The following is a 19,592-nucleotide window of genomic DNA, read 5'->3' as shown; positions in this document are numbered from 1 at the left end:
ATTGAAGTATACCATTTTATACCCCCAGTATGGTACAGGATGGAGCTAGCTAGGTTGCATATCATGATTGTATACTCCATGCATATAGCTTTGCATTCTCCTAGTAGTAGAGCTCCATCCCCTTCACCACTCATTGTACTTATTGCACACCCAGATTCAACTTTTTAGTTCAGTACTTTTTCATTTTGTTGGGATGACAGAGGATACCCCATACAGGTACACCGATTTGTCTCATAGGCCGAGTTCGGTCTTTTGGAAGACGTTAATAAAATCTCTCTCTCTCTCTCTCTCTCTCTCTCTCTCTCTCTCTTTTTCATGAAATGGTGTTTTATATTATATGTAAAATGTACATCAGCCACATGGCTCTCTCTCTCTCTCTCTCTCTCTCTCTCTCTCTCTCTCTCTCTCTCTCTCTCTCTCTCTCTCTCTCTCTCTCTCTCTCTCTCTCTCTCTCTCTCTCTCTCTCTCTCTCTCTCTCTCTCTCTCTCTCTCTCTCTCGTATATCTTGAGATCACTTTTTTCGGGCCTCAATTCTCTATGCAAAAGGCAGCCGAAACCAGATTGATGTGAGGGCACATAGCTCTGGGCTCACTTGAGAGGCATTGCTCACAGATACAGTTTCAAGAGCTGAGGATGAAGCTCTAGCTATTTGACACATTAGTCACACCTGCATTATTGTATGGAGCTCCCATTTGGGGTCCCAATTTATACCACAGAAGGAGACGGAGAAGGGAGTCAGGTGTGACAAGAGAGGTATATGATGGGTGGAAACCGATGGAGAGGCCACTAGTGATGATGATCTCACACATGACCAGGAGTAAGCCTTCAGTGCCACATGAGATTGTGCAAGCGGCTCTTTTCCAGACAATGACATACTCGCATAGATTATGAGAGCTCCCACTAGATAGATACTCCCGCTTGCCCTAGAGTCCTCTAGACACCTAGCACTTGAGCAGTGTTGGTATGCACAAGTGAGCGCTTGGTTTGGTATGCATGGCATGTAGATGGGGCACTCCCACCATTCAGTACAGCATAGAGGCCCCTTCACTTTCTCTCAGCCACACAGACCTGAATAGGGTGATCACAAAGGACATTGTGAGATTGGATACTCAGAGGACCTGGCATCCTGTAACATGTGGAAGCTTCAGGGTCGAATCGGTTAACTTCAATGCTCAGAATTCAAAAATCTTTCACGACGAGAATAGCGCACAAAACTAAAGTAGATGTACAAAAAATAGAGAGAGAAAGCGAAAGTAGGAGAGGACACAATATTGGGTCCCAAATACCCTCTGTAGGGCCCCCATCAACGAATGGTGTATTTGCTTTATTAGAATGATGCAAATCAGAAAATAAAGATTGAACCTTGACCTGTTTGGCTCACATAAATCTCTACCCTTGATCTTCAACTTTCACCCTTGCATTAGCTTCTCCCTTGGCTGTGCGGGCCCTTGAGTTTCTTCAGCACTTTGTGAAATATGAGATGGAATGAATGAAAACAAGGCTGGCCTTTTATACCTGGCTGACAGCCCCTTCCAACCCAACACATGGTTGGTGGGTACAGCCGGGGCCCTCCTGGCCCCTTGGGGACCTCCCCCATGCCCACATTAATGGTCTTGGGGTAGCCCTATGGGCTGACCCCATCTCTACATGCAAAAACCTACATGCCTACACAGAGGTCTAGCATCCAGTAGCATACCATATACATAGAACCATTGAATTCATTCCAAAGGGAGACTCAGGGCGCAGACTAGCACTGCTACATGTGCAGGACAATGCACACCTGACCTCGGATGCATAGAGTGGAACCCTGGCTAACTCGTCCCGGACTAGGCTCACATGGGACCAGCTTCCACTCCAGGTTCTACACCTTCTTGTTCGAATATGTCCACGTGGCATCCAAGTGCGGGATACACGTGACACATCCACCCCTCCAACCCCTGGGAACAAAGATGGCTTTCTACAGAGACCATCTTCTTCACATGACAGAGGATGGCTTCATCATACACCCGCACTACATGGATACACATCTCTCATTCAGGGTGTAGTGTGCAATTGGACAGATCCACACCTCATCCCACCAGTTGAGAGTGGAGACAACCAGATATGGGCCAAGAGCAGCTGCACCAGAGGACAGGACATGCCAGCTTTGCCATACATGTCATGTGTATCCGTTAATCCCAATGCTCATAGACATGTATATTCTCATTAGCAAATATATGGGCAGATTTAGGGGCAAATTTTATAGCCATATAGCCTCCTGGAAGTGCCCAAAACATAGCCCAATGGTTGGGACACATTTTGGACACAAAATATGACTTTTTGGACAATGTTTTGTGGGAAAAATACGCAAAACCGACTTGAGTACGAATTCATACCTTTTCCCTATAAATAGGATCATTAGGCATTCATTAGAATCATCATTCAAAGATCAAGAGGAGTCTACAAGGCAACAAGGACAAAGTGGTGGATCATCAAGAGCTTCTCTTGTTCGATTGCAAGTAGAGGGCCACAGGGATCTTTGGTATGCATCATGAAGCTCTGAATCAGTAAGATCATTGTATATATAGCATGTTTTGGTAATATCCAATAGATTAGGTCTATCTCTCCTTCTCTTCTCTGTCTTTGCTAAACATAAGATCAGCATTAATCTTCTTTGCTTAGCGTTAATCATGAACACGCTTCCGCAATGCATGTTACATAGGTATCAGAGCTTACGTCATCCTAGAACAGCTCTTAGCTTATGTTTTGTGCAAACTGAATTAGGGTTTTTGAAATTAGGGTTTGCGTTTTAGGGTTTACAAGTAAAATTAGGATTTGCATTTTTGCGTTAAATTTGTGTTTTGCATCAGCTTTTTGTTCATTTTTAGCATAGTATAGTGCTAGAAAGTCTAGATTTCAGCCTAGCATGATCCTAGGGAGTTTAGAACTCTAGGGTTAGGGTTTTCGGATGATTACAATAGAAAAAACAGCAAAACAATATCATGAGTTCAAAGGCAATGGACAATGACTTTCTCAAGACTTTATAGCCAGTCACATTCGCCCCTCCAACAAAACGCGGCCCACGCTACACAGCTCTCACCTAGCTCAACTCCAACAAATATGCCGAAGAAGCATAGCTTCGCAGCTGCTTTGGCAACACCAAGAATAGCCCCACAACCCACTCAAATGAGCTAACTACATACCCACTAGAGTAAATCGCATTGCTTAAAGGATGGGTTTGTGAGATTGAAGAGCACCTTTCAACTTTCAACTTTCCACAACACGCCAACTCTTGACCAAAAAGCAAAGGAGATCATTGCCAAGGTAAAGGAAGAGATGAAAGAAGAACTCAAAGAAGAGATGCAAGATAAGGTAAAGGGAGGCCTGCAAGAGACAGTTGATAACATTCAAGCAGTGGTTGCAAAAGAAATTGAGGAAAACAAGCAAAGGGAGCCAATAGCTCTCAAAATCCTCGTCGGAGGATTACCAAAAGAATGGTGGATTTAATACTTGGCAGAGTTTGCGTGTTGCACTCCAACATTAATCCAATGGAAAGGATTAGCAATAATAAAGGAAGAAGTAATTGGCAAACATGCAATGTGTCACATGCGGAAGCTCTGGGGGTCTTCTTTCAGCCCTAAACACTCCTGCAAACGTGCTGATGCAAAATGCAGACATAGAGAGAGTAGAGAGAGAGAGAGATCGCTGGAAATTCAGTATATTTCTGATGGTACAAAAAGGTACCTAAATCTGCAGCCCTAGGCTGCCTTCATACAAAAGGTGTAACACACCCAAAATCTGTCCTAAACTTGATCCACTCCATAAGGGAGAGAATGATTCTATCAATGAGCACATGGGCTATTTGTAGCCCCTTTTTGATACAAGGGAAACTGGCCGACTGCGGGTCGGCCAGCAGCATTGGCATATATTCCATAAAACTGGTCGGGCAGCCCTGTTCTCCATAAACGCTGAATCGCTTGCTGCAGCCGCCAAAACTGGTACAGTCAACTCCCTAGTCCTGTAGCCGACAGCACCCTTTTCATGCCCTCCAAGCCTTGCTCCAAGATCCCTGGTTCACATCTCTTTTTTCTGGCTGCCCCTTCTGGATTTTCCTGAGAAGGTACATGAGCATGTCATGCACATGACACAATGGTCACCTTTGATACCAGAGCCAACAAGGTAGATAAACTTAAGCAATCAAGGAAGGGTACCAAGGTCCAAGATATGGATTGCAGATGAACTCCCCCCCAGCAAAAGAGAATGAACTTGCTAACAATCATGTAGCACGACAATGACAGGAAAGCAAATGGGCTGTTTTCTGTGATAAGCCCTTATCCAAAATTTCCGCCACCAACCCAAACCAACTCTTACACAAGTAACAACATCTGATGGCCTCTAGTCCGGCACTATTGTAAATGTTGCATCTTCTGGTGGCATAGAAGATGAACATCCAGATCTCTTTTTGGTGTTTCTTTTTTGTTTTCATTTTCAGACTACAGATTTAACATAAGACCTTCATGGTCTTTATGTATTGGGTGTCATAGACCATTTGTCCTTCTACAGATGTTAATAGAAATCTCTCTTTTTTTCCCTTTTTTTTTCGTAATGGTTGGTTGATTAGATTACGAAAATGTAATACAAAGAAAAGGTCGCATGACCAGATATACAAACATGTACATAGAGGCCGTCAGACCACACAAACTAAAAGACCACATGAGGAATGCCCACCGTACGAAGAGCAACCAGGGGTTAGCTTGCGCCCTAGTGATAACATGTGCATCGATCAAAGAAGAAACTTGCCAAAGCAATAGACCACGAACACACTGGACATGACCTTTCACCCCTGATTGTGAATCAAAGATGAAAGCATTTCGCATGAGTCAATTATGCCAAAGATCCAACCATCGAAAGAAAACAAAGACCTCATGTTGCTAATTGTTCCCCCCTGGCTGATCATGTCCAAATACCCACTGCCTGGGTGACAAACTATGTCCAGTCACCATTTGCCACAGTGAAGAGATGAACTCCCATATCTAGCCACCCACCGGCCAAGAAATAAACCTGTGCTGACTAGATTCTGGACAAGTCTGGGCCCTGGCAGAAGAAACAGTTGCCATTTGAAAGTCTCCGAAGATGAAGGGCAGTGACCAAAGGCAGGCCCCCAACCATGACTCACCAAATAAACATTTTGCCTTGAAAAGGACGCTTGGAATGCCAACCACAGAATAGGATGCGCTTCCACCAGGAGGCCGTTTTCTTAACGGTCCATACTTTATTAGCTTTTTCTGCAAGCCATCTCCTCTCTTGGACCAAAAGATGATATACAACATAAGTGGAAGCCTTCTACAGCCTGGTGTTGCGACCCAACACCCAATCATCCCATGCATGAGAAGAATCCAACCTAGGAAGGCATCCCAGAGACTACACTTGTTGCTGCAACTGCAACCAAATACACCTATAACCTCGGGGCACACGAAATCAATGACAAGCACGGCGGAATGATAACATTCAGAGCCGCCGATGCAACAAAGTATCTAACATCCTCATAACACCCAGTCTCGCCATACGATTGAATTGCTGTCTACAATTATTCTTCTCTGGCCAAGTAATCACACGAGAGGTGGCCAACACCTCTGCAAGCAAGGAGTTCTCATCTCGACAAGAATTTGGAGGTCTCCAAGAAGTAAACCATAACACCTCCTTCCATGATTTAACCAAATGACCCAACAAAGGAGAAGCACATACACGCACAGATTGTGAAGCATTTAGAACATCCCACCAAGATGCAACAATCCGGGTCTTCCCATGCACAATACCCACATCCTCCAGAAATGCAACAGCCATATCTATCCATGGCTGGGAATCAACACACATAGCCTAAAGTAAAGTCCACCTATGGGCAATAAGGTGTACCCAAACATCCAACACAGGCACCCCTCCCAATCTCTTCGGGGTGGTAATATGCTTCCATGAAACCCAAGTCAACCCTGGATTATTGCCTTTCTTTTTCCACAACATGAATCGAAGCGGCTGGATGAGAGCTGTCAAAGCCTTTCGAGACTAAGTAAGGGCAAGAAATAAGAAAGCATAGCTAGCATAGTGACTGTGTCACTTTCAGCCGGGTGTGAAAGGCCATGCCTAAGACTTCCAGTACACAGACTTATCCCCAATACAGCTTCAGATCCATTCTAAAAGTTGTTTGCTTGTGACATCCACCCCGATAGGATAGCCCAAGTGACGTACAATGGTCCCACGTGGCACATGACCCTGCCAACCAAGCTCCTGTAAATCTCTCTGTGCAACTAAGAAGGGCTGACTTCTGGGTATTTATATACAACCCAAAAGCTTTCGCAAACAAAGACCAAGCTGTCATTGCCCTCTCAACGTTGGCTTTGTTGGCTTTAAGAAACATAGATGAATCATCAGCCCAGTGCTTGACCCACCAATTGTTGACCCGAAGGCAAAGTTAGCCCTACCACATCCCCCTCCTGAGGCAACAAAGTAAGCAAAGTAAGCATGGGATAGGTAACCAAAGCAAATAGCAAAGGGCTCAACGGACATCCTTGCCGCAGAGAGCAAGTAAGGGACATTGGGGATGTAACTCCACCATTCATCATAATCCGAGACTGAGATCCATGGCTGAGATCAAATGAGACATACGTGGCCCAAAACCCATAGAATGCATCAATTCAGCTAGGAAAGACCAGCTGACATGATCAAAGGCTTTCTCCAAATCCAACTGAACCATCACCACCTCCTGCTTTTGTTTTTCCTTGCATAATCAATGCCTTAGAGAAAACCTTATACATACAACCCATCAAAGAGATAGGCCTCCAATGTTTTAAAGCAAAGGGAGAAGGCACCTTTGGCAACCGAATCACCCCCACTTTCCAAGAATCAAGCATAGCTCCAGATTGCCAGATCTCTTGACAAATGGATATCAATGGACCCTTCAACTGATCCGCATGCTTGGAAACAATTTATTAGTAATGCCATCCCAACCTAGGCTCTTGTCTTTGGGCAAATGAGCAAGCACAAAGCCAACCTCCTCCTCTATAATATCAGCATCTAAAATGTGGTCGAGTCCAAAGACACTTGATGTTGCACCAATGCTAGAATACTAGTGCGTGCTTGATGAACATCATTAGATAGCACCTCAGGAGTGCCCAAAAGCTCCTGGTAAAACTGCACACAAATCAATGATGCTATGAGGCTCTGAAATCATCTCTTCCAATGAACTTTCAAGCCTCACAATATTCTCTCTAGTATAAGAGGGATGCAACGGAGCATAAAATTTATGTGTCTGACAATTATTATCCTTAAGGGCCTCCAACCGTGCAGATAACTTAGCCCTCGTATAACTTGTCTCCTGACATTCAACAACTCTACGAGAGAGCCAAGGAACAACAGTATCCATTCTATCATTCCCCGGTGATATAGCCGCCTGAGATTGCAAGGCCCCCAATAAAGATTGGGACAGTGTTCCTTTTCGAGGCCTGATGAATACCATACTGACGAGCAAGGCGTTGAACATTAGACAACAAAGGGGGTGTTAGCAGTCATCTCCTGTCTGTACACTACACCAGGGCCTCTATTGTGGGTGTGCCCGCCCATTTTTAGTGTTTCCCCATTTTTCCTCACTCTCCATGTATTTTTCCATTTTTCCTGTCGACTGACTTCTGTTGCTAGCCGACTGTAGATGTGCTACCCCACCTGATTAGGCACCTGGCCGACTGCAGGCACCTGGCCGACTCGCTCTTTTGCTAGTTGTGAGCAAGCCCAGGGCTGGTCGTGAGCTTTTGCTGCTGTCGGCCTGTTTTAGACTGGCCGACCAGAGCCTAGGGCCATATAAAATGGCCCCTTTCCCCCCACACTTTCTAGTTGTATTTCATGATTTTTTTTAGTGTATACAAGAGAGTTACACAGCTTCTCTCTCTCTTTCATATGTGTTTTGCTCTCTACAGCAGTTGTGCATTCTGTGTTTTGCTCTCTACAGCAGTTGTCTTCATTTCCACTGTGCATTCTGATAGCTGTCTCTCCACAGCCACTTTCAATATCTTAGGCAAAAATAAATCATCGTGCATAACATACATTCTATCCAACTTGCTCCAAGTACCAAGATACCGGCAAGATTGAAAAGTAAAGCCAGAATCATAAGGATGCAGCCAGGACCAAATGTCCTGTTTAAGGACTAGAGTCATAAAAGAGTCCCAAATCCGCCTTTCCAGATTATCCATTATAGAGTGAGGCGAATTAGCTTGATCAACAGAAGAGCAGATATTAAAATCCCCCATGAGAAAACTTGGTTTTCCTAACCTCAAACATTGTTGCAGATCCTGCCAAAGAGAACAATGAGCCCATACTGTATGGGGAGCATAAACACCAACCAACCAAAGAAGTTGTTCTTCATAAGTGATCTCCACAACCATAAATCTACCATGTACATCTTGATACACAACAGAAGGCTGAAAACGATCATGGACAATCACCATCACCCCTGACTAGGTGAAAGGGTGTCCATTGACGAAAACATGAAAACCTCTATGTATAAAGCCAGCACCCAGCTGACTATGTTGTTTGTGCTCAACCACACAAAGAACATCCCATTGATTAGAGACAACAATGTTTGCCACAAGACATACTGCTTCTTACGGGAGGAAATCCCCTGCACATTCCAGTGAACCAACTTCATAAAGACAAGAAAAAAAGTCAATGAGAACGAGGCTGCAGCCTGCCCAACCTTTCATTAGCAACCAATGTTGCACATACATCACCCATATAGTCACCCAAAACTGCAAAAGCATTTTGCAAAACCCCAGAAGATGGTTGACCGGATGAAGAGGGTTGATTCCATTGTTCACCTCTTTCACTCATATACCTTCTATCCCAAAGGGTGACAACACGGCCTTGTCTATCAAAAGCCAGAGAAGAAGAAGTCTCATCAGCCCTGGTAGATCGAGGGTGTAAATTATATTGCGTAGGAAGAGATCCACATCCCTAGACAGAAGGCTGATGGTCCCGAGAATGAGCACCACCCTGATGTGAAGTAGCCCGGTGACCATAAGTAATAGGAGGATTATGCAAATTCCGGATTTCCCCTTGGCCGGATGACTCATCCATCTTTTTGCCTTTACGATTAACCACATCTTTCCAAGGAGCCTCCTCCTAAACTACTTGTTTTCCTCTATCCTCAACCTGGTGTACATCAACATGTTGTACATCAGAAGTATTGCCTATGTGCTCCACAACCATGTAAGAAGTATCCTTGCCCACTTGAGACTCCACCTCCACAGGCACCCCCTGATCTTTGTCATTGAGCTTGCACTCAGCCATGACATGCCCCAATTGACCACATTGAAAACATTGTCCAACAAAAGCTCCCCAAAGGAGCTTGAAATGCATACACCTCATTCCAGGTGACTTAAGGCGCAACCATGGGGGACGGGGACGAGCGGTATTCCATAGCATACATAATCTATTGCGATTGTCGGACCTAGAATGAGACGGAACCAAGACTTTTCCCAAAGATTGCATTGCATCATGTAGTAGGGGCCAATACATTGCAGGGAAATTCTCCACCTCCACCCAAATGGGACATTCATGCTTAAGAATTTCCTGAAACTCAACCAAGGGTCTCCATGCAACAGCATGCACCAACTGGCCCTCAAAAAACAAAGGCACTTTCTGAAGCACCAACTGCCGAGGTTCAGGCCATTATGTTCCACATATTCCTGAAGAAGGGAATTCGTGAAATCCAACAAGAGATCCCAATCTACCTATGCATCATTACAAACATTGTTTGACCCATCACCCAACAAGGGCATATTTGTCTCCGAGGTTGCTGCCACAACCATAGCCTCATCTTCATTGTCACCGCTAGACCATTTGGGCCTCTGAGAAAGGCCTAGCTCACAAAGTTCATCTATCTCGCCGTTGTCAATGTCGGGACCCAAAGCAGCCACTGTTTTGTTAATGAAATCTTCATTGAGAGTCGACATCTCTCCCACTTTTTCATGTCTCTCCCTCTCTCTCTCTTTGTGCTGAAAGCCTAAAACAGCAGAATACAGCTGTACAAAACCCTAAAACAGCAGCCCCAAACCCTACAACAGCAGTTTAATCCCTAAAACAGCAGTTCAGAACTAAAACAGCAGCTCAAAACCCTAAAACCGCACATTGAAACCCTAAAACAGCAAAAAACAGCAAAAAACAAAACCTAAAACAAAACAGCAGTTTGAAAACCTAAAACAGCAGTAAGAGAGCAACTTGGAACCCTAAAACAACAGAAAGCAGCAATTCGAAACCCTAAAACAGCAGCAGACAGCAATTCAAAACCCTAAAACAGTAGTAAGAGAGCAATTTGAAACCCTAAAACAGAAAAAAACAGCAATTCGAAACCCTAAAAGAGCAACAGACAGCCTCTCTCTCTCTCTCTCTCTCTCTCTCAGCTCTAATGAGCTTTGTATGTCATCTCTGCTCTTTGGTGTGTCAAAAGGGACAATAACATGGCTCTTGAGAAATCCAATAGAGGTGATAGCATAGATAGTGTCTGCTAAATTTTGTGGTGTCTTGTCTCTTGTTGGCCTGTGCCACCACCCTAGGAAATCCTCCCGCAACTTTTTTGCAGAACTTGGCTTGCGACTTTGCCAACAGATTTTCACAAATCTCTCTCTCTCTCTCTCTCTCTCTCTCTCTCTCTCTCTCTCTCTCACACACACACACACACAAGATGGAGAATACACAAACTCATCCTCAGAAGATTGAACGTACAATGTTTGGATAAGCAGCTTGCAGTGGAGCCATCCTCCTTTCACTGCCGTAAATTTCCCCAGCAGCAATGTAGATTTGAGTGTCCTTATCAAATCCTAATGCTTTTAGAACAAGAACAGTTTCCTCTGGCGTAAGAGGGCACAAACCATCCAGTCTCTTCTGAACTGAATTGATATTTTTCTCTTTCCACCATGGGTATGCAAACCTGAAAGGGTCACCAATTTAGCAACTGCAATAGTCAAATGAGGTATATCATACAGCCAACATACACATCATCCAACCTCATTTTGGTCAATTGGTCTGCCTCTGAATCGGTGCAACCATGCGTGCAGCCAGAGAATGCCAGCATGTCCATTTCATATCTCAAATGAAGGACTAGAAACCGACCCTTTGCTTGAAGAAATTTCACTAGATTTTGACCCAGTTCTTCAAGTAGAGGGGTGAATCTAAGTGCTTCATAGTTGACCCGGCAACGAAGCTTTTGCATCCAAATAGGTAGGCCATTGTTTGCCAGCCGCGTATCAGTTTTCCTGAAGTGGAGTACTTTGTGTTTCTTGACCAAGGGGAGTATCTGTAAAGATGTAAATACTTAGTGTTCTTACCATCCCAGCTAGTCCAGTCCATGAAGCATTCACAATAGCAAGGATTGTTCACTAACCTGACTTAGATAATAGGACTCATTGGACCAGCTAATCGGAGGCATGGATAAAACTTCACCTTTCCTGACCTTTTCATGGTATTTCTGAGGAAGAACCTTCACTATCCGTACTTCATCTCGTAGCGATGCTATGAAGTGTTTGACATCAAATATATCCTTGAAATCACTGTTGAAACCCACAAGCTCAACATAAAAATTATAGCCGTGATTGTATTGGGAAAGGAGGTCCAGAAGGCCTAAATATCAATGCATCAAATTTGGAACATAAAAAGACAAGCTTCTCTTTTCCATTGATATCATGCAAAGCTCATCATTCAGCGGCTTCTTACCATTGAAGCCAATTTACTTTATAGATACAACGTAAAAGATTGGAGACAGAAAGAACAAAAGTTGTATATATTGGGGGGCTAAACTGGTCCATGAGACCAAAAATAATACATGACGACTAGTGGTATGGTGAAAGAAAATGCGTAAGCGTCACAATCCTGGTAGAAAGCTTTTTTTTTTTAAGGGAACCACAGAATCACTGGTCTCTGGTGAGATGAGGGAAACTTTTATCCATCAAAGACTGGGTTACGTGGTTGCCTTACAGTCTCCTCTAGAGACCCAATGAGATCAAAAAGGATCCTCTGTGCTGATGGACCTGTCCAACAAAATTGGGATATCTAAGAGTGGGTGTCTTCTCTCAGATGGTAAACCTCGCATGCTTTTGGTCCTGTACAGATAGTGGGAAGCCTCCATCACAGAGAGGCTGCCCAAACAGGCAGGGCAGAAGTGTTAACAGAGCAGGTAAGGCATTACACTCAGCCGTCGTGATTAAATTACTGAAAACATAACATTTGTGAGTAAAAGCATGTCGTAAGAAGCCCGAGCAGATTCTATGCAGCCGACTTGCAAATGAAGGATTATTTGAAGTCCCCCCCAATCCCCATTCTTCAGCATCTTTGTCATTGGTTTCAGCCCCTACCTCAGCACATAGGCGGCTCCAATCGGCAGGAAATCTGCAGTGTGATCAACCCCAACAGCAGCAGTATTCTAATGTTGACAGAGGTTCACAGGAGATGGGTTTGATTTGGTTACTTTTTAGCATTCATTTCACAGTTTGGGGGGCTTGTGAACAGAGGTTTTGCTTAAAGAAATTACACAATGGCAAAAGATTAGGTATCTACAAGTGCAGGTGACTAACTGTAAGTCTTTCTTTGAATCGTTTAATCCTTTGCAATTAGACAGATAGGCCTTCCATTTGATATTACAGAGGCCATCATTACGAGCATGAGCAGTAGAGGACGATAACCAGGATAGGCATTCCAAGCCCTGTTTCCAGTCTCGAGATAGTTACCCACGGAGTCATCATTCTAATTACATAAGGACAACAATCCCGCTATAACATGGGTGCTGGCAGAAGAGTGTTTATGAATTGATTGATTGCGATTACTAATTAGTGCCTAATCAAAGACTTAAACCATGCTTCTTGTTCATGTTCAATACACAATAGAGAGATGACCTAATCTACCATGTTTACTAACATGAAATATATACAATGCTGAATAGAGATACTCAATGGTAGCATTGCTCCTGAGTTCTCAATGACCCAATGATGACTGATTGATGAATGAATGAATATGGCTAAGGCCTCGATGCATATATTCTCTGAGATGTACTTTTATTCTATTTTTTCAAATATAAGCAAATACGCCTTCACAGTGGGGGCCCTTCAAAGGGTCATTTGGGACCCAATACGTACTCTCAACTGTCTCTCTTTCATTTGTTCATATGCAAATCATCAAGTTTCAAATGCTAAATTAACGATTCAATTCCAAGCTTCCGCATGCAACAATCCCACATATATAAATCAATCCCAATCTCTGTGAAACTCAATTGATTCACCCCTGCAATCCTACTCACGGTTAAAACTATGAATTTAAAGCCATACAAATAGTGTCTCCACAACATAAATGCCTTTCTCCCGAGTAGGGTAGAGCACCTTGGGCTTCACTGAGCTTCTTGCTCTTACAAGCAGGAGGTTTACCGTCCTAGGACAAAGCTGTCCCTATCACAAAATCACTGACATCGGTCTCAACCACGAATGGTTTGCCAAGCTCCAATAAAGCTAAGACAAGTGCATCGGCATCTTAAGCCTTCAGAAAGCCTCATCCAACCTTTCGTTGTTCCAATCAATAGAACTATTATTACTTATAATCCTTGACACTTATAATCAGTCTGCTTTTCCTAATCCTTGGGTCTCCTAACCTCCAAAGTCAACTATCCCTGCAGTTAGCATCATGTACACAACATTCTGGCTTTACAAGCCTACAAAAAGTCATCCGAACATTATATGCAGTGTGTTTCATTTTTTGTCACCAGAATTTCTTTTGGATTGCTTTGAGTAAGATATTGACTCCAGCTCCACCATCAATGATAGCTCCTCCGATCTGGCATCAACCATCAATACAATGGCACCCCTCCCGATTGGAAATGGCCAGTTTCTTTGGGTAGGCTGCTTTCCTTCTCTAGATCGACCGCTTCTAAATCTTGTTGACAAAGGTGTGTTGTCCTGAATATGTTATCCAATAGCCTTGGGCAATGTTCCCCCGTGTGTTATGATTTGAATTGTATCTTCTTCAAATCTTTCTTCTCTTTCCAATCCTTTTCTGGATCCCAATGTATATTAATTTTTTTTGCTCCTAGGGTTTTCCTCCTTGTCTTGCTCAGGACTCCCTTTTCCCAAGATCTTGGTTTTCATTTCTTTTTCTTTCATTCTGGCCTCTGTAACTCCAGAGCTTTCAACAGGTTCCACCATGGCCATTTTCTCCCATTATCATCTTGGGCCCTTCACAACCAACATTACCCTTGCTCACCTACAAGGGTGCTACTGACCTCCCACTTCTCAGATTCTAACAATTCATCCACTCTCGCTTGATCTTCCTTCCTTTGGGTTTGCCGATTATTTGACTGTAATGACGTCGAGCACATGCTTCCTGTTTTCCCAATTTTTCTTCTGATTGTCTTAACCCTCATGAAAAATCTGATGCAACTGCTGTACAAAAACACAGTCTCGAGAATCTGCATAAGCATGACTCCACAAACATAGATTACCACACAACCATGCACCTTAGTTTTGATGCAGATGTGGCCTCATGATCCAGTGAACCTGTACTTATCAACCACACACCATGCATGCAACGTCTCTAACAAAAACACTGACTTTGCTATAAAGTGAAATGTAAACAAATAATCTCATATCTAAAGTGTTCACCTTGGATCTGCCCAAAATGAGGTTTTGTCAAGCTCTGGTACTACCAAAGTAAGATTCAGATGCCTTGCTATGGCCACCATATCGCAAATCTGCCATGTAAATAACAACATTTCAGGTAATAGACAAGAACCGCCAGTTGGAAAGATGCTTGCATATCCATGCTGCAAAAATAGCATTTTTTTCTGAGACATACTGCTGCTCTCATTTGATTGAGTCCACCATTGCAAGACACCAACAGATAGCCATTGCTTTTGTATAGTCCTGGGTTCAAAAGTTAGGGTGGCATAAGTACAGGGAACATTCAGAGAGGTGATCAAGTTGTGGTGATGGAAATGCAATGGCATGCCTTGTTGAAGACCAGCCCATATACAGTTCACATAGGACTTGTTGGATTGGAATTTTGAATACTGCAAAGCCAATGGCAATCATGGGTTCCTACGTAAAAGGCTGTAGAGAAATGCCAAATGCATCTGAAATCATTCACAACAGAAAAGGAGAATGCAAATATACAAGAGAGTGAACTTACTGGGAAAGGGGAGCAGTGAGAGCTTGGAGGCAAAGAGAGGCTTGGGCGTGGAAGATGGGCTGCCGTTGAGGGTGGACGATTCGTGGCGTCTGTCAAAGCAAGGTGGCCATCCTCTGAGAAGGCGGGGGTGCCAAAGCTCTCCCAGAGCCATGAGTTGAATGAGGCAAGTCCATAGGAGGATACTGGTGCTCAATCGGATAAGCCAGACTTGCATCCGGGATTGCCGCGGTCTGCTGCGTGCATTCTCCAGGACGGCATGCTTCAAGGCTGTGTCTTGCCACCATATCCAGGTGGAAGCTTTGCTGTTCTGTGATGCAGGAAGAGGAGGGGGGGGCGGTAGGGGCTGATGTTGGATCATCGTAGAGTAGAAGAGGTCTATGGTACAGCAACATATATATGATGCATGACAACATGTAATGTATGGTACGGCAACATATAATGTATGATCATACGGCACATGAAATGTATCCAGTGAAGATCAAAAGGTAAATTGTTCGTGCGGGTTAGGGTTTCAGAATCTTTGCTTCACAAAGTCTGTAGCGCAGTAGGGTTTCGGAAGATTGTGGCTATGGCGGGTACAGCTCTCCCTCACGTTATGGAAGGGATGTGGGTATTGTGTAGTGTGCAACGATTATTCTTCAGCATATGGTTTGATCAGAGCCCCGCCGTGGCCAGGCGCAAGCAACCTTCCGCCGTGGTGGCCAATTTGGGGCGCGCGCGGATCGACAACTCAATGGGTTTGTTTTTGCGCTTGGATTTACACCACAGCAAGATACATCATCATCATCACCAACATCAACATCCCACCGTCAATTTTAAAAGGAAAAAAAAATCGGTTATTTAGCGCGCCAAAATAAAAAATTCTGCCAAAAAAATATATCCCTCTTTCTAGTTTCTGCGGTTGCTCTGCGAGGGTCCTCTTCTTGCTTTGGCGTCTGTTTCTTCTTGCTGCTGACCTTCTGCCGGAAAATCTGCCGAGAGAGAGAGAGAGAGAGAGAGAGAAAGAACGCAAATTTTGTAGAGAGAGGAGTGTGTGTGTGTGTGTGTGTAGTTGACGATGGTGGTGAGAGTGTTAGCTATGGCAATGGCTACGGCACTTCCTATGGTGCTGCTCCTACATTCTAAAATAAATTTAATTTCTTTAAAATCCAATTTTGTCAATTTTGTAGAAAAGCTTTTTATATTCCCATTTATATATATATAAATTTCGCAGAAAAATGAATTATTTAGTGTGCTCCTATTAAAAAATATCTTCCTAGACCCTTTTTTTGCAGTTTTGCCGTACGACCAGGGACCGGTATTTCTGTCGTGGCGAGCATCCTACGTGGCAGCATGTGGATTCATTCCGCATGGCCAAAGTTGCCGCCAAACGCGTTTCCCACACATCTCCGTACACCGCAGATCGGACGGTTCCCAACAGTACAACTCACTACAGCGTTGTAAGATCTTATCCGTCCATTGTCTCCGTCTCGTTTCCCAGGGGATTCATAGAGCCGGTGGCACGTGGGCCGTTTATTTTTCACCTACCGCCAAACAAATCACAAAGCGTATCTCAAGAGTCAACACCGCTCCTCTCAGCTGCTGAGGTAATTTTCGAACTTCACATTTCTCAGCGTTTTCCTTCACCCAATTCGCACACTCGCTGACTTTGACACGTGTACATCGTTTCCACACGGATGCTCCACAAACTGCACTTTTTGTGCCCTCACCTAACCGTCTCATGGGCTGGGGTCGTTGGGAGGATAAATCCCAGCCGTTCAATAAGGTTACATTGTTCATAAGGAATTTGGCTATAATGCTTTTAAGGAATTTGGCGGGAGAGAGACATTTTTCAATAGATATATTTAAAATATTTTCCCCGAATACTTCGTATCGATCCTATCTAACAAACCGGGGTTCGATCTACCCACTGGCCTAAAGAGATGATACAAGTAGCCCCAATCTTGTGATTCTTGTTGCTAAAGGCAGCAAGAGCCAACTCGACTACTATGTATCGATCCTATCTAACAGTCTCAACAAAAGAAAGACCAGTAAAACAATTAAAGGACTCAAATCCAGAGAGCCACTAAACTTAGACATCAACATGCATCAGAAAATAAAAAGGCATATAATTATTTACACTTTAATTCATCGTTATACTTGTCCAAAGTGTAAGCGACATTAGTGTCAACATTCACCATGCAGCAATAGGGCATTCTCGCTCTACTTATCCACAGTGTAGGCAACATTGGCAGCGACATTCACCACATGGCGCTAGGGCATGCTCGTAGTGAGCCGCATATTGTTGGGCCCAACATCATGGGCTTAGCTAGGCCGTTCCACTCTACCTATTGAAGCAGTTTCGGCTTATGCCCCAACTAGCTGCTCTTGAGTTATGCTATGGTATCTATGGTTTATTTTTGTTATTTATCAATTTATGGATTAATTAATTCTCCACGTATGTTGGTGTAATAGTGGTATCAGAGCATGGCAAATTCAAGTATTGAATTTGGGTCATAGAGATCTTGTACAGTTCTCTGAATTTGATCACTATCGGAACTTGAAGATGTAGCATTGACATGTCTATGCCTCTTTTTGTGGGATAACCTGTCTTCTAAATCCATCCTCGACTTCTTCTTAACAATAATCTGATTTTGAAGTGACTGAAGTTGTTCTTGAATGGTTGGCGATAGAGGATTTATGATAAAAGAGGGATGTGGAAAGATAAAGGTTGTAAATTTTAAATGTAGAAGTGAAAATTTTGTTGAAATAATAACAATACTTAGCTATCACCCGCAATTTATAAGAAGTTGGAAGCTCGTATGTCGAAAGAGTAAGTAGGAAAAATAAATTTTGTTGATGTTGAAGATCAACTAATAATAACCATGGATCCAAAAATCTTCAAAAGCTTGAAAATATTACCCAAGAACACATCCAATGTAGATGATAACTCCTTGATGCTGAAATAATTCCAAATAATAACTTGTTGAAGAGGTCGTAAAAAGAGTTGAAGAAAATGCCTTTGTGGACTTACTGAAATTGTTTCTGCCTTTGTGGACTTACTGAAATTGTTTCTGCTTTTGTAAAATTTCCTTCCTTCCTTTTTGTAGGGTACGCAAGCTTGGCTTTCAAGCTTGGAACTTAAGGAGAGTAATTTTAAAAAACTAAGTTCTTTAAGCTTATCGAGAGGTTATAAGCTTTTAGAAGCTTATAGTAAAATAAGCCTTTAAATATTAGAAAGCTTATTCTCTTAAGCTTTGTAGAAGGGTTCTCCATAAGTCGTCGCCTGGGCTCCAACGAAAAAAAAGAAGAAACCATAAATTTTGTTGTTTACTATTCAAGCCTTAAAATAAACGAAGTCTTCTCTCCTCTTCGAAGTAAGAACCCCGTTGTGTAGTAAGAAAAGAGTAAATTGACGGTCGCCAATTGGAGGGGAAAAAAAAAAGAATTGGATGCCGCCACCACCGTGGAGAGGAAGGAGAAAAGGAAAACCTACTTGCGCCTACGCTGATGCGTCGCCCACTCTGCTAATTAAAAGCAATTGAATAGTTCTTTAAAAAAATTGCCTTCTTAATAAAAGAAATCGTAGACTGTCTTTTGAGAAAGAAGAGAAAAATCATGAACCCTTCATTATATAAATCCTCCACTGGCGACTATCCGAAAATCTGAGAATAAGAGAAGGATTATCAAGCTTTGCTCCATACATCCCTAAAGAAGGATTTGAAAACCATCCTCAATTTGCTAAAACCACTTTTCAACGACACGGGTGGTTTTGGTCTAGTGAAGATTGGTTTTACACCTTCTTTCCTTGCCCTCATTCTTTAATCACATCCAAGGACTCTCTCAAAATTCAGACAAAGCTTCTCTTCTTTGACCAAAGGTCTTCTCCCTTTTGCCTTCTCAAACCAAAGGGTAATAGATCCCTCAAGTACATGTACTCCTTGTGCTTCAAGCTTCCTTTTTCCAGCGAAAAAATTTAACAATATTAGAAAAGGACTCAATATGATCGATGATGATGAAGAACAAGACTACCACGATGACTACCCCGGCTCTTCAGGTAGCATATTTATTTTATTTGAATATTTAAGAGTTTTTGTAAGTTTCAAGGAGATTTTTTAACGCATCAAAAGTAAAACTTTTTGAAAGAGCTGGCCCTTCCATCTTGAACTATACTTTATGAAATTTTCACTATGTATTAGTCTTGTGGTATAAAACACGAGATTAATCCTGTGTAAAGGATTCTGATGCATACTTATCTCTAGATCTGTGTGTGATAATTTCTTGTGGTATGGGACACTAGAATTTATTACACATAGAAGTCCTTAATACAATGTATTTTGTTATAATTAGAAAAGATACTTGAATTTATATATTGTATGACAATTGATCTCCTTTGCTCACATAATAAGCAAACATGCAACTGAGGT

At 42.9% G+C, this 19,592-nt stretch overlaps 1 protein-coding gene across 1 annotated transcript in view; it reads right to left on the bottom strand.

Annotated features, from left to right (window-relative positions):
- LOC147628734 (rhamnogalacturonan I rhamnosyltransferase 1-like) overlaps positions 1-16,293 on the bottom strand; it is a 44,791-nt gene extending 28,498 nt beyond the window's left edge. Inside the window, exons 1-6 of the mRNA XM_086813967.1 lie at positions 15,187-16,293; positions 14,854-14,921; positions 14,661-14,749; positions 11,405-11,570; positions 11,028-11,317; positions 10,747-10,951 (exon numbers count right to left, since the gene is read on the bottom strand). Of these exons, the coding sequence (XP_086670093.1) occupies positions 10,747-10,951; positions 11,028-11,317; positions 11,405-11,570; positions 14,661-14,749; positions 14,854-14,921; positions 15,187-15,544 (1,176 nt within the window). The 5' untranslated portion in view covers positions 15,545-16,293. The remainder of the gene's footprint in view (positions 1-10,746; positions 10,952-11,027; positions 11,318-11,404; positions 11,571-14,660; positions 14,750-14,853; positions 14,922-15,186) is intronic.
- Positions 16,294-19,592: the final 3,299 nt, after the last annotated feature.

The sequence above is a fragment of the Cibotium barometz genome, chromosome 19, assembly GCF_041138505.1.
Source record: "Cibotium barometz isolate CiBa-2024 chromosome 19, ASM4113850v1, whole genome shotgun sequence".
In the NCBI taxonomy this organism is placed as follows: domain Eukaryota; kingdom Viridiplantae; phylum Streptophyta; class Polypodiopsida; order Cyatheales; family Cibotiaceae; genus Cibotium; species Cibotium barometz.
Note: the sequence above shows the minus strand (reverse complement) of the source record. Positions and strands in the feature narration are given on the sequence as shown.